The 15,268-nt window shown below is 35.8% G+C and overlaps 1 protein-coding gene across 1 annotated transcript; it reads left to right on the plus strand.

Annotated features, from left to right (window-relative positions):
- The first annotated feature begins 6,998 nt into the window (after window positions 1–6,998).
- Window positions 6,999–14,990, plus strand: LOC133782118 (autophagy protein 5). The gene is made up of 8 exons (XM_062221317.1): window positions 6,999–7,303; window positions 7,911–8,035; window positions 8,775–8,841; window positions 9,412–9,501; window positions 11,185–11,272; window positions 12,126–12,269; window positions 13,545–13,670; window positions 14,451–14,990. Exons 1-8 carry the CDS (start codon window positions 7,196–7,198, stop codon window positions 14,795–14,797), a joined length of 1,095 nt encoding a protein of 364 aa, XP_062077301.1. The 5' UTR covers window positions 6,999–7,195; the 3' UTR covers window positions 14,798–14,990.
- Window positions 14,991–15,268: the final 278 nt, after the last annotated feature.

The following is a 15,268-nucleotide window of genomic DNA, read 5'->3' on the forward strand; positions in this document are numbered from 1 at the left end:
GAATCGATCTTATAGGTTCACTACCAACAAGTAAAGGTGGAGTAAAGTATGTTATGGTCGTGGTCGATTATTTCACAAAATGGACCTAGGCCGAACCCCTAGCAATAATTACCTCGAAAAAAGTTTTAGACTTTGTGGTAAAAAACATCATCTGCCGATATGGAATGCCCAAAAAGATAGTGTTGGACAATGGCACCCAGTTCGACAGTGATTTATTTACCCATTTTACAAAAAATGGGATAATAAAAACCTTCTCCTCCATCACCCATCCCCAATCAAACGGCCAAGTCAAAGCATTCAACAAAACCCTTAAAAGCTCCATGAAGAAAAGGTTCGAGGAAGCTAAAGGAAAATGGCCCGAGGAGTTACCCCAAGTTCTATGGGCTTATCGAACCACAGCTCAAACTTCAACAGGACATACTCCCTTCTCCCTAGCATATGGATGCGAGGCCATGTTGCCAATTGAAGTCGAAATACCCACAATTCGGACCCATGCCTACGATCAGGTCTCAAACCAATCTCAGCTCGAAGAAAGTCTCGACCTTATTGAAGAAAGACAAGATGAAGCTCAACTAAAAAATTTCGCATATCAGCAACGAGCTACCTGGTACTTCAATAAAAAGGTTCAAAATAGAAAATTCAGATTGGGAGACTTGGTACTAAGACGTGTGTTCCTGGCTACAAGGGACCCGTCTGCTGGAGTACTCGGACCTAACTGGGAAGGACCTTACTAGATTGAGTCTATTATTCGACCTGGGGTATATAAATTGGCGAGGTTGAACGGAGAATTAGTTCCGCGAGCTTGGAATGGTGAACATCTACGACCTTACTATCAGTAATGTAGGAATGATGTGTTATTATAACCAAGCTTGTTTATTTTTCAGACTTTTTGTTAATAAAGTGTTCAACTTTGTTCAAAACTTATTTTCTTTACTACGTGTTGTATTTTTTGCAAACTCTCTTAATTTAATAACCTATAGTCACACTCATAGGATATTAAGGGGGCATCAGTGGTATACAATAATACCATAAGTTTGAAAAAATAAATAACACAAAATAAAAATGTCTGGATTATTAACCCAACATTAAAGTTAGAAGTGTATACGCGAGCTAAAGTTATCTGGATATAACCAGAATAAAAATGTCTGGATTATTAACTCGACATTAAAGTTAGAAGTGTATACGTGAGCTAAAGCTATCTGGATATAACCAGATGCGCGAGCTAAGATGATCTGGACATAACCAGATCATCAAAATTATAAGTCCGGATCTGACCAGATACGCGAGCTAAAATAATATGGACAACCAGATTACCAAAGTTATAAGTGTGTTGATTACAAACCAGATATGAGCTAAATAAGTTTGGAACAAACCAGCTAAAATTAATCGACAGAAAGTTGGAATATAAATAAACCTACTTCGAGCTAAGTCGAGATCAAGGCTGGAATATTTTGCAAAAAGATAGTTTCGACCTCACAACCTTGGGGAGCTACTCGAGGAAGAGGAAAAGTGACTAGAAAAGCAAGATATAACTAAACTACCTATCTTACGTGCTATATAAGTACTTTCAAGTGCATGGTAAAAGTAAGGCCCAACCTTGACAAATAATGAGATCGGACATGAATACATCGTGTAAATTGTGCATAAATGCATTGAAACTCAAGCTTAAATCCAACAAATGTGTTTGTACGAATAAACAAACATAAAATCAAACCTTTAATATCATATGCTCGAAATATTTCGACCCAGAATATAAAGCAAAAATGTTAAAGTAAAAGCTGAATGTAACATTAAGTGTGCAAAGGTTTTCGAGCAAAGAAAATCATACATTAAAGTGATAGTTTAAACAAATATAAATAAAAAGGCCCTTAAAGCGAGCTATCAATTGCCTTTGCCCCAAGGGCATGAATAAAAATAAATAAATAAATAAATACTATTACAAAAATATTAATGGGACGCAGCCCATGACCTCGCTTCTATGAAGAAGGTGCATCCCCTTCAGCAGCATCGGGCTTCTTCGCCACCTCTTCTGCCTCCTCCTCGGTGTCCTCTACTTCAAGTCGAGCTTGCCACCTCGCCAGGAACTCATCTTCGAGAGTTTCCAAGAAGCTTGTGTGAGGTCAGTGTTGTGGCCCAGATTCGGTACATGGCCATATCAACTGTATGATCCTTCTTTTTCTTGAACTCCTCGAGAAGGCGAGCCTTTTCACCCTCGATTATGTCACAGGTGGCTTTCTTATCCTCCTCAAGCTTGGCGTTCATCACTTCAAGCTCCTTGATTCTCGAGTCCCTCTCCTTGATCTCGAAGTTTATCTTCATGTAGAAGATAAGACAGGGAGCGCCTACTGTAAGGCACCTGGAGCAGAGCCTTCTTGTGCTCCACCATTGAGTCCGAGGGTGTGGGACGTTGATAATTGGCTGAAGAAACGGATACGTGCCATTAGTTTGAGCCTAATCGAGCAAAAAATAAAATAAGTGTGTGTGTGCTTACGAATTCGTTAGAACGAATAAAATTTTGAGGGAGCAAGGTTATCCTTCCAGAAGAAGGCTAGCTTGAAGTTTGGAGGATGGTTGGGCATGTCCCCGAAGATCTTCTTCTCCTTTGGGTAGCTCGACAGATAGTAGAAGCCATTTCCTCCCCGAGCTCGAGAGGGGTTGCTTTTCAAACAAAAGAGATAGAGGATCTCTTTTGGTGAGAGTCATTCCCACTTTAGCTCATGGTATAGCGACCTTAGGGTAGACAAAACCTTGTATGAATTGGTCTGAAGTTGGAAGGGCGCGAGCCCGACAAAATCCAAAAAATCCTTAAAAAGGATTTCAAGGGCAGCAAAGCCCCTGCCTTCATATGCTCGCGACTCCAGGCCGCGAGCTTAATTTTATTATCAGGTCGACCATCACCCGGGGCGTAGCAGCTTCGATCATTTGGAGTAGCAGCTCGACACATCAGCGTGTCGGATAGTCTCAAGCCATGGCGAGCTAGGATATCATAAATCTGTGCCGTTGAAGTCACCGAGCTCCAATAATGCTCGGCTTCAAACAATTCCTCCCTGGAGGTAGGAACGGTAGCAGCTTGCAAGGTAGAGGGACGATTTGAAGAGTCCTCCATCAGAGAAAAGGAAAGTACACCAGGCTCAAAAGCAATGGTGACTTTGATCTTGGGATCAAGGGGGATAGGTCTGAGCTCGGGGTCTGGATCTAGGTAAATAGTAACCCAAAGTTTCCTCCTTTTTCTTTCTTCGACCTCGTCGATCTGACCTCGGAAATGGGCTCGGATATCTTCTTGCTCGCACCTCACTTTGTGCTCATGTATCAGTCATTGGTTACGAGTGAAGGGAGATTCTGGACTGGGAGTTGATGGAGAATAAGGGATTGCGAGCACTGACCACCACCGATTCTCAGAATTATGCGACATCTAGCAAGAAAGAAAAGGGTGAGGGCCAAGCATACAAGAAATCAGGGTATGATTTTTGGTGGTTTGAGCTTGAAAGCTCAAAATCATGAGTAGGCTTGATCGAGACCGAGGTATCGAAAGGACAGGATGAGTTCAAGGAAGAACCCTGAACTATTGTAAAGTTCGGGCTTCGAGCGTGTATCTGACGCGAGAGTGGGAAAGTGTGGGTTCATTTTAAGAATCCTGGATCTTCAGGGGAAAAGTTGACGGTTACTCAAAAAGGTGATAATTTTGGGATTTGTGCAATTTAAAACTCTAATTCAGAACCCCATTTCTTGGTCTACATGATACATTACCCATATTCTAAAAAATAAAAATAAAACCTACATTTTCATTTTTTGCACTAAATCTGGGTTTGAAACCCATGATTTCAAAAAAAAAAATGAATCCAAAGTTTATGTAGTATCAGCTAAACTATATTGCTACAGCTAAAAACTAGTGAATACGTTCATAAGGAAAGGAATTACGTAAAAATGCATGAAAAAGTAAAGAATGAGAAATCAAGAAATGGAACTTACACACAGAAGCAGCTTGCGGGTACAGTGAGATCGACGACTGAATAAGTGGTGTCAAGAAAGCTTTCACAGAGTCGAAAATGTCAGGAATGTTTTGCCTTTTCGGTTTGGAAAACATGCAAAGATGAAACCAACTTTTTAAGCTCTGGTTTTTCTTTCTTTCTCTTTGAAAACTCAAAACGTGAAAGTGATATGAAGAAGACGATATGGGCGTATTTATAGGCCCCAGGGAATGTCAAGGGTCGAATTGATCTGGACCATTGGTCGAATTCGATATCTGATCGAACGATCGGGTGCAAAAGTGGCAATGGCGGCAAAAAGTTGGCAAGCGAATAGACGTGGGTATGGTGAAAAGGTACTTGAGTACTCTGATTGAGCAACTCGTGGTTGACGCGTGTCCACACTCGAGTATATTAAGTGGCTCAATTTTTGATAGAAGCAGTTCAAAAGTTTCCTTCTCATAGGATTCGAACTGATACTTTTGAGGGGGCAAAATGATACACCCAGATTTCGAGAATGGGAATTTTTTATCTCAAAATTCAGGCTCGTAAGGCGTATGCTCGAGATTAGCACAGTCGTCATGTGACCCGCAAGTTAGAGACAGTCTCGCTAAAATAGTAAGTGACAACCTCGGATTGGTGAGCTCGGAAATTACGTAGTCTCGGAGGTGCTCCGAGGTTGTAAGTTAGGCTCACAACTCACAGTATCAATGGTTCAACACTTGTAAAAACTTCTTTCTTTATTTCCTACCCTCAGACAAGACGGTCCGAGCTCGAGAGGTGTAAGCTCAAAGAGGATGGTTTCGTCAATAATTACTTATTAGGAGCATAGGCAAACCAAGATGACAAGCTCGCAATAGGCACATGGTCTCGAAGGCACATGAATCTAGTTCCCAAGCTCGTCAGCTGTGTGTGAACATATTTATTGTTACAAAATCCCTATGTTTAAGGGATCTGATGTAATTTGTTATTAAATCCCAAATATCATGGGATATTACCGCGTACGTGATAACTGTGTGCATTTAATGGTATTATTTTATTTCGTTTGTAGAATAACTTCCCGAAATCTGTGGGAAGAGATTCAGAAAACCCCTCTATAAATAGAGTGGGATAATTCATTTGTATGGACCAAAAAAATGATATTGGGAAAAACTCTGTACAATTGCTTCCAGAAAGCTATCATAGAATTCCAAGAAGTTAATAACATAGACTCGTGGACTAGGCAGATTTTAACTACTGAATCATGTAAAAGATCTTGTCTTTCTGCTTCCTCTAGTATATTTTTTTTAATTCCTCTTCTTCTCTAAGTTGACGAAAAACGGTGTCAACGGGGATATTAGTGCTAAATTGTAAACCGTAATGAAATAATAAGAATCATTTCGTACACACACAACTTTTACGTGGTTCAATGGTTAAAATTCCCCTAGTCCATGAGACAGTATTATTGCTTTTCTCTCACAATTTATGCAGATTTTAGTAATACAAAAATGTCATCCCCTTCCCTGTCCATTATCCCTGATATTTATAGGGGAATTTCCTAGACAGGTTTGGGTAACCGCGTGAATAAATAAGGTATACATTTAATACAGACTATTCCTATTTACATTGAGATATGATTTGATAACAGAATATAATATAATTCTGCTAGCAACCTGGCCATTATAAGTCTCGAACTGAATCTGACCATTATAAGTCTCGAACTGGATTGTTATCCTAAGAGGCGGTCTGATAGCAACCTGTACGTCGTGTACGAACTGTATTGAGTCTCGAGCTGCTCACATCATTATTAACCAGATGTTCTACTTGGCTAATTAAACTCGTGCTAAGTTTTAGGGTAGAATTAACACCTTTTACAAAACATGTACTCTGTGTTGCAGGTAAGGGCAAAAGCGTAGTAGATGAGGTGATGAGTTGGAACAGGCTCGATCTGATGTGTGCATGCCGTGAATAGTTGATCTGGCGGTCAAGGGGTTGCTACCTATGTATTATTGTTATAAAGGTCTTTAACCTTTGGTTTTATGTCGTGTCTTAAACATGTATTTTACTTACGTCGTGCATGTAAAACATGATTTATTTTAAATATCGAGATCTCGAGTTGCATGTGTTTGTAAAAGGTGTTAATTCATGTTTGTTTTAGTGAAAGTTTTGTTTTTCTTTAAGAGATTCATGTAAACATTAATTTACTTAAATATGGAGTATTTAGTATATTGATGGGTTTTAAGTCGAGTCGTTATAGTCAGGGTGGTAGTTGCACGTTTTTCCCATGTCAAGTGGCATCGTGAGACATCATTTTTGTCGTTTGTACGAAATCAACACCACGATCCATGTGACAGTTGGTGTCAGAAGATTGTCTGTGGTCCAGGGTCTCTTTGCTTGACACCTAGCGATAGTCTTCCTGGCCCAGAGAAGGGTTCTCACATGCTTGGAGGAAGTGATTATGGAGGAAGAAATCTCGTTGTGAGACTTGGAACATTATCCTTTGACAAGGTCCTCGAGAGGTAATGCTCTTCAGATGATGTACTCCTCTGGTGGCGGTGAACCGTGAGAATGGATTGGAAACCTCCCATGGAACCTTAAACAAACTCTAGAGAAACTTAACAAACTTTTGTGGAGTCATAATTACTCTTAATTTGTGTGACATGTCACTTGGTAAAAATACGGACAACACATTCTTTTTATTTTTATTTCTAAAATATTATTTGAAATATTATTTATATAATATTACATATATATAAATAATAAAAAAAAAATCTTATTTGGTTTACTTTGGTTATTCAAGTTACATTTATCATGTTAGAGATTTGGTTGTTTAAATTTTCGTTGGATCATTTAAGTTGTGTTTTTTTTCGTTGGTTTATTTGGATTGGCTTGAGTGAGTCTTTGGTGGTTTGCAAATTATTTTGAACAAGCCTAATGCAAAGCATAATTTAAAAAATTTACAAAAATATTGGAATTTAATCCATATAATTAATTTAAAATGTGGAAAAGCTTAGGAAAAGTATAAAATTTATGTACATTTAATATTTTTATAATTAACGTTTTGGTCTGCTCCTTCATTGCTCAGCACCTCCTCTCGCTCCAAAACCCAATTCAACTGTGCCTAATCACCTCCTCTCGCTCCTGCGGTCTATTTTCCGGGAAGTGGCTGCACTCTATCTAACCTTTGGCTCCAATCCAGAGAGAGAGAGAGAGAAGAAAAGTGTGTGAATGATCTGGGAGAAAGACGGAGAATGACTAATTGGGAAGCAAGAAAGTTTGTTTGGCAAGGGGCGATCCCTCTTCAGATTCATCTCCACGAATCCGAAGTGACCACTGTTCCTTCTCCTCCACCAGCCCTAGTATGTTTTCTATTATGTCCACCATTTTTATAAAACGATGCAATCTTGGCTCTCGTGATTCGTTGAGATAAAATGGGTTTGTAGGATATAATCAGTAGGACTTTCGCAAACAGAGTATCTATATAAGCATTATGTGTTCTTTATAATTCGAGGTTTGGATGTTTTTGTAGCTGATCAACTAATTGTATTTGGAAGACCCATAATGGTTTTATTGCATTTTCCTCTTACTGGGTTATACCATTGAGAAGAATATTTCAATGTGCGATAGCTGTTTTTTCATGTAATCGTGAAAGTATACCATTTGTAGGTTTTGCTGAAAGTAGAAACATTTTCATGTGGTTTTAACACATAATGTCATTGATTTTTGGGGTTTTCTTGTGAACTTTTTTCTTTTATTTTTAACGTACTATGCAAATGCTTTGCTTTGTAATTATCTTGGTGTAACTTTGATCTTTATCCCTGGTTTGGTGGACTTTAACTTTCGTGGTATAGTTATTCTAAATCAATGAATTTCATGTTCTTGCATGTACAAAACTAAGTAGAATATCAATGGTGTCATGCAAAACTTTTTCTTTTTGAACTATATCAGCTTCTTTTCTTGTTTCAGATTTTAGCTCCTCGGCTAGGATACCTTCCTTTGTTGGCTTCTCAAATTAAACCCCACTTCAGTAGTACACTTCCTCCTGGTGTTGACACCATTTGGTTTGAATACAGAGGATTGCCGCTGAAATGGTATATCTAATTTATTGCATGTATATATTTATATATATGCATATATAAATGTTAGTTCATTTACCACTTCAGAATGTCAATAATGCAATACATCACATCACAGAGATGAATCATTGTAGATAATTATTACAATTGGAGAAAGAGATTGCAGTAGGTGCGGGAACAGAATGATAGAAGGAGGAATACAAGAAGTATTTAGAGGAAAGAATAGGGTAATGACGGACAAAGAATTAGAAAGTGAAAAAGCAATAATTAATCTCAATAATCCCTCACACAGTTTTGACTTTGATTAATCTATACAGAGGCAATCACTATCAATTTTCTTCCCAGGGACATCTGATGAAACCCTACTTTAGCATGCTAAAACACAGTTTCATTCGGAAAAATTCAATAAGAAAATTTTGTGATGATATGCCATTTATTTTTTAGAAAGGTTTTTGCTATTGTGATGTGGTGAAGATTTCTGTGTGGGAATTGGCTTTACTATTATTTATTGAACAGGGTCCATTACTGCATAGCTAGTTTCTTAACCCTCTTGAATGGTTAATACGTTCATGAATTTATTATGAAGGGAGTCAAGAAAGATTTGGGAATAGCAGAAAACCATTTGGTTTATTATATACTCTCATAGTCTCTTGAAGTTTTATTCTCTTGCCTGCTGTCCCATGCTAGCTGCAACTCTATTACCAAATTACATGCTTGTCATCTCTGTTGCTTGAGGTTGTTTTGATTTGTTCAGGTATATACCAACAGGGGTTCTATTTGATCTTCTATGTGCTGAACCAGAGAGACCTTGGAATCTGACGGTACAAATTTTGTCAATTTTATCTGCTATTTTATAGCTGACAATATTCATTAGGTTTATTTTCTTTTTCTTTTTTATTTAAAAATTGTAAAGGAACTATTGTATGTAAAGATAGACACTGTACCTTTTTAATTATTTTTTTTTAAAAAAGAGACAGAGGTCAAAGGAGACCTCTACTTAATAACATTATGGCAGAGGAATACCGTGGTAAAAACAGAATTAATTTACTGCCACAAAAATGCCCACTCCCTACACAAATCCAAAAAATAAACTCCCTCAAAACCTTTCGATCTATACACCCACGTTGCAACCCAGAACCTAATTTTATGCCACAGAGAGTCCACAGAACAGGAAAACTCTTCAAAAATCCTACTATTTCTCTCCAACCAAACTGCCCAAAAAGTGCCCAACACAGTACTTTGCCATAAACGGGCCTTCCTTTTTCCTCCCTCTAATAATTAGATAATTTTTGGGCTTTGAATGATGTGAAATTTATCTGTCCATAACTTACCTGCATCTATGCAACAAATCGGCAAACTCTTATATCAAGTTTTGGACTTCCTATGTGCAGGTGCATTTTAGAGGGTATCCAGGAAGTATCTTATTACCCTGTGAAGGTGAAGATAGTATAAAGTGGAACTTTATTAATTCACTGAAGGAGGTAGGTATATGATTTTGTCTGTCTATTTGATAAACTAGCAATTATCTTTCCGTTGAATTTCACTTTATTTCTCATAATTCCTTGTAGTAATAGTTGACTATTCAAAAGGGAAACAAAGATGTGAGGAAGTCATTATCTGTGGAAACAAAGAGTTTTTCATTGTAAATTATACACAATTATAATTGCAGCATGATTTTCAATATGGTTTTATGCATCCTGTATTACTTCATTTTAAGTTCTTTTAGTATCTTTAGCCAAAGCAACTCATAAGCTTTGATCCACATTTTAAATTCTGTCTCTGCATTTGATCTTACAACAGTCATTTCTTTCTTTCTTTCTTGAATAGTTTGCTAAAATTTCTCCAATATACTTGTAATAGTCAGTTGTTGACCAAATTGATGTGCCAATTACCTGGTTTATACTTTGCTGTGTTTGGAAGTATCTTTTGCATTGAGCTTTTTCTTTTCTTTTTTCCTGCTCAAGTGGATACTTGGTGTGATTATTTTTCATGACTTTCATCTCTTTACATTGAACATATTTCCACATAGGCTTACTAAGAACTGCATATAAGTATATACAGAATATAGTTTAAGTGGCTGGGTGGGTGAGTGAGTGGTATTGGTTCAAGTTTTATTTTCTTAGAAGGAAAATTAATTTGTTTGTGAAAATCCTTTATGAAGATAGAGATCATGCATTATTTGATATAACATGTTCCTGAATCCTGACGTAATTTAATTTAACCCCCTTGCGAAGGACAACAGGAATATCAAGTAATCGAAATCATTAGAGTTTCTTGGCAGGGAACTGATAAAGAATTATGGATAGCATTTTATTATTATTGTTAAAATTGGAAATACTGTAACAACTGCTTCTTCTTTTTAGGTTATGGAAAGACTTTAAAAGATCTCCTGTCCTCTCTGCTTTTGTGATTTTCTCTCTTGGGCCTTGAATAAAGTTTATTTGTTTCTTGTGTTTAAAAAAATTACAAATATCAAGTCTTCGAAATCTGAAATCCGTGGGACTGGATTCTCAGTTTTCGATACTGTTAGGATTAATGAGAATTGGAAACAAGATCTGATAAGAAAAAGTATAAAGAAAAAAAGGAAGCTTTGCAAAAGAATAATACAATTGGATCTTGTCTTTTGCTATCCAGGCCACGTGTTCTGAAAATATATTAAAAGTTTAGAAGGTTATAAGGTAGGACAATGTGAATTCTAAAAGGTTATAATATTTCTAGAGCTCACTAGATTTGTTGCAAGTCTACTTAAAAGTTTGCTGAAATAGAAACATGAGATTTGTAATTGCCATGCTAATTAGGACTTTGTAATTGTAATCATAATTATGGTTTATGATTGTTATTTTGAATTAGTTTTGCTTTATTGTCTTCGTTTTAATTTTATTTTTGCATTGGGATTGGCTATGTACAAGTATACAAAAGATCAAATTATCCTCTCTCTAAATTCCCGTCCATTCCTTCTTCTGTCTCTTTTCTCCTTTTTGGCTATGCATTATAGAATGTCCAACAAACTTCTATGCTGAATACAGAAGCTCATGTCTTTCATTATGTTATTTGAAGTTTTTATCTTTGGATACTTCCCTGTTATTATAATATAACTATTTATTATGTATGTATGTATGTAGAAGATAATTTCATTGTTTTTAATGGTCTCTGGAATAACACAGGCAGCCTATATAATTAATGGAAACTGCAAGAATGTAATGAACATGTCTCAAGCTGATCAAGTGGAACTTTGGCGTTCTGTTTTGAATGGTATGTCTTCAAATTGATCACATTTTGCCTAATACACCGTACTCCCTTTCTTCAACATAAAAACTGCTAAGGTCTTGACCTTTTTCCTAAAGAGAATGGAATCAGTAATGTATGTCATGGTATTGAGTGGAGTGTTGGGAATCTTTAAAGTGAATTTATGAAACGCCATTTATACAATGAATAATGCAAAATACTACCACATACAGTTTATATAAGATTAATTAACTTATTTTGCTTGGTAGTATTCTATGTGACATAGTACCATGAAAAACAGAATTGAGTAGGGAAATAAACAACATAGAGGGTGTGCGAGAGAACTATGAATGGAGTAATCTAACATTCCACTAATATCTATGTAAAATATCTATGTAAATACCTTTCTCAAATCATATGAATGATATATTGATCCCAACTAATATAATCACTATGGTAGGTTAACCCAAATCACAATCAAAATTTGGAATCATTATCAATATGTTCTGTACTTATTAATAGTATTTTATTCTTTGTAGTTAAGCGACTAGTTACTGTTCAAAAAATATTCCATTGGAGTGACTTGTAAATATTCCAAGAATTGTGAATTGTCGATTTTTTTCGTTGATTGGTACAATTGGTTTGTGAAATTACTGTATTGCCTAGCATTCTAGTATTTTGCGGATTGCTTTCATTCTACATGCTAAGGTGGCACTCTGAGATTTTTTGTTGTTGGTTATATAGCCTTACAGGTTATATCAGTCTCATCCTGCTATCAAAAGTTCTAGTTCTTAAATTTTACGTATGCTATGAATTCAGAAATTTTCATTGGCTCATCGAGCTTGGCTGTGTCTGAACTAATATTTCTTGTTTTTGTTAGGTAATTTGGAAGTCTTTGTACGTGTGTCATCCAAACTTAAGCTTGGCATTGTTTCAGATGAATACACTGCAACATCAAATTTACTCTCACTAGGACCAGGACAAAGTGTGGAGGAAACTGATCATGCTGGACAGGATAAGGCAGGTGAGCCAAGTTTATTGATGCATGTGTAGTTTGTAAATTTTTGTGACAGGTTCGTGGAATGCAGACAATAGAACAATAGATAAATATTCTGGAAATCATAGAGTAATGAGCTTGTTTGGCATTTTTTTTAAGCTGTGTTTTCAGAAAATGAGAATGGAAAAAGGTTTTTATTATTTACAAGAAACAAGGGGTGTTTGGCTAATGCTTTCTAAAAATAATATTTTAATTGAATAGAAAAATTAATAAATATATCTACAAAAATAAAATATTGTGAAAGTCTGTAATAAATAGTAAGATAAAGTAATATGAAAGATAAAATGATGAAAAAATAACGACAGAAAAAGTGATGAGATTGAAAGTGAGAAGGTAGTAAAAGTGAGATTAAAGAATGATAGAAGATAGCGATGAGACAGAAAATGAGGAGAGAAAAAAATTAAGAAAGTGTATTGTGGGAGAATAAAAAAGTGAGGAGAGAGTAATGTGAGAGAAAATGATGAGAGAAAAAGTGACGTTAGGCAATGGTTGTTTTTTGTTAGAAGTTGGACGTAACACCATATTGTTCTCAATTGTTTTTAAGTTAGAGGGAGGAAAAAGGAAGACCCATTTATGGCAAAGTACCGTGTTGGGCACTTTTTGGGCAATTTGGTTGGAGAGAAATAGTAGGATTTTTGAAGAGTCTTCCTGTTCAGTGGACTTTCTTTGGGTTAAAATTAGGTTCTGGGTTGCAATATGGGTGTATAGATCGAAAGGTTTTGAGGGAGTTTATTTTTTAGATTTGTGTAGGGAGTGGGCGTTTTTGTGGTAGTAAATTTTTTCTGTTGTTATCACGGTATTTCTCCGCCATAAGTGAGGGTTCTTAATGGTATTGAGTACAGGTCTCCTTTGACCTCTGTCTCTTTTTTCAAAAAAAAAAAAACACCGTGTTATTATATTGAATCAAGGATTCAGCCTCTTGGGTCTTCTGATCTGCAGAGTCAGTTCTTTATACAACCTTTTATTGCTACTAGTTTATCAACCTTTATACAACCTTTTATTGCTACTAGTTCATCATATCTGGATACGTTGCTATCTTATCAAGATTTAACCTTCTCCATGGTAGATTTTGAAAATTTTATGAAATAAGAGAGTTCATCATTCTTTGGTTTTTATTTTTTTATCATTTATTATTGTGAAATAAGAATCCCTCTTTTTTATTGTTCCTATTTGGAAAACTTGCATATCAACTTTGTAGCTCTTCTTTTGAATAGGTTTCTTATTTATTTGAGATTTTGGTAGGCCGAGTTCCAATTCGTTTGTATGTTTGGAGTGTTAGTGAAGATGTTGAGGATTTAGAAGATGCACCACCTATTGATAGTTGGGACAAGGTCGCTTACATAAATCAACCTGTCGACTGTCAAGAAGGTAAGAACAAAACCTATCTTCTTGGAAAGATCCTCATACAAGAATATGTGAATGTTGTGTTCTTACCTGTTTGCTTTCAATGCATTAATTGTAGTAGTGACGATCTCTTTTATCCTCAATGGCCTAATTTATGGCAAGTGAAAAGGGAAAGACACCTTTTTGCTTGGTCTTTCGTGATGAATTTGAATGACTTGTGGCATTTATTAATGCTAGTTTTCTTCCTATATGCATAATTACATACTTTTAATAAGATACATATTTTACTTTTAAATTTGGTTAAAACAAAACAACTCTACTTGTATTATAACTATAAAGAAAATAATAGGAGTAGGTTGGAGTAAGAAACGTACTACCCCAAAATGACAAAAACAAGAAAAAGATAGAATTTAAGATTCATATTTTACTTGTAATGTATCCATATTTATGATTTGAGTAATAATTTAATTGTTTTACTTGGTTAAAAAGTAGGGTCACTAAAAAAAGTAGATGCACACCACCCACCCCAAGTATGGAGAAGTTATAATCATTTTTTTTTATTAGGGAAAAGCTTACATGCGACATCTTATATTTTGGTGTATTTTAATTTGTGACTAGGAATGAATGGCCTGATATTCTTTTCACATGGCTTAGTGAATTTAACATTTCATTGAAATTAGAATGAAAAGATCACAGAAGCAAAATCTTAAGCAATAAACAGGAAATTAATTGCTCTTTTTTTAATTAACTAATGAGGTGTCAATCATCCATGAAAGTCATTTGGTCGTAATTGCTACAAAGCAGGTAAATGCTCTACTTTACATGATGCTGTGAGAAGCCTTCTGCCAGAGTATTTCCCGGAAAATTCTTTGGTTGATGAAGAATCGTCGAGAGAAAAAGGTGAAGAGGGTGAGACACAAACTTTGGTAGAAGATGCAAGCATGGCTAAAGCTGTAGATGAGATTTTATGCCAACCTACAAAATCTTGCAACAAATCTGATGATAATGTCGAAATTAGGCTCATTCGAATCCAAGGTATTGAACCGAAACCGGAGATACCCTTCTCTTGGGTCGCCAACAGCTTGATGAATCCTGATTATTTTCTTCACATTTGTGTCTGCTTGAAAGTACCAAGGTTGAAGATTCAGTAGCACACGCAAGTGAAAATGGGCATTACATCTGCATGAAAATGTATAGAAATGTTCTTTTGTTAACCTGTAAATATGCTTATTCATTGTGATTTCTGTCTCATTCTTTTCTCAAATACCAGATACGGCATCACAGGTACTATGTAAGCTGGAGCTTTATCTTTCTATTATTACCTTAATTCCGGGGTGGTTACTAGATTGCGTTTCCTAATAAATAAGGGAAAATGAAATAATTAAATAAAAACAATATAATTTTAGTCTATTGTCAAGAACAATTCACAAATATAATGTTGAAAATAAATAATTAAAAGACGAACCAAGTCCAATAACGAGTCCTGTTTATTGAAATTTTTATCTGTTCAGGTTAGCAAGTAACTCGTTTAATCAACCAAAAATTAGTATTGAATTCAACCTACATTTTTGGGGAAGGAGAGTATCCTAATATAAATAGGAGTATTTTTGTGGGAAACATTA

The sequence above is a fragment of the Humulus lupulus genome, chromosome 6 (assembly GCF_963169125.1).
Source record: "Humulus lupulus chromosome 6, drHumLupu1.1, whole genome shotgun sequence".
In the NCBI taxonomy this organism is placed as follows: domain Eukaryota; kingdom Viridiplantae; phylum Streptophyta; class Magnoliopsida; order Rosales; family Cannabaceae; genus Humulus; species Humulus lupulus.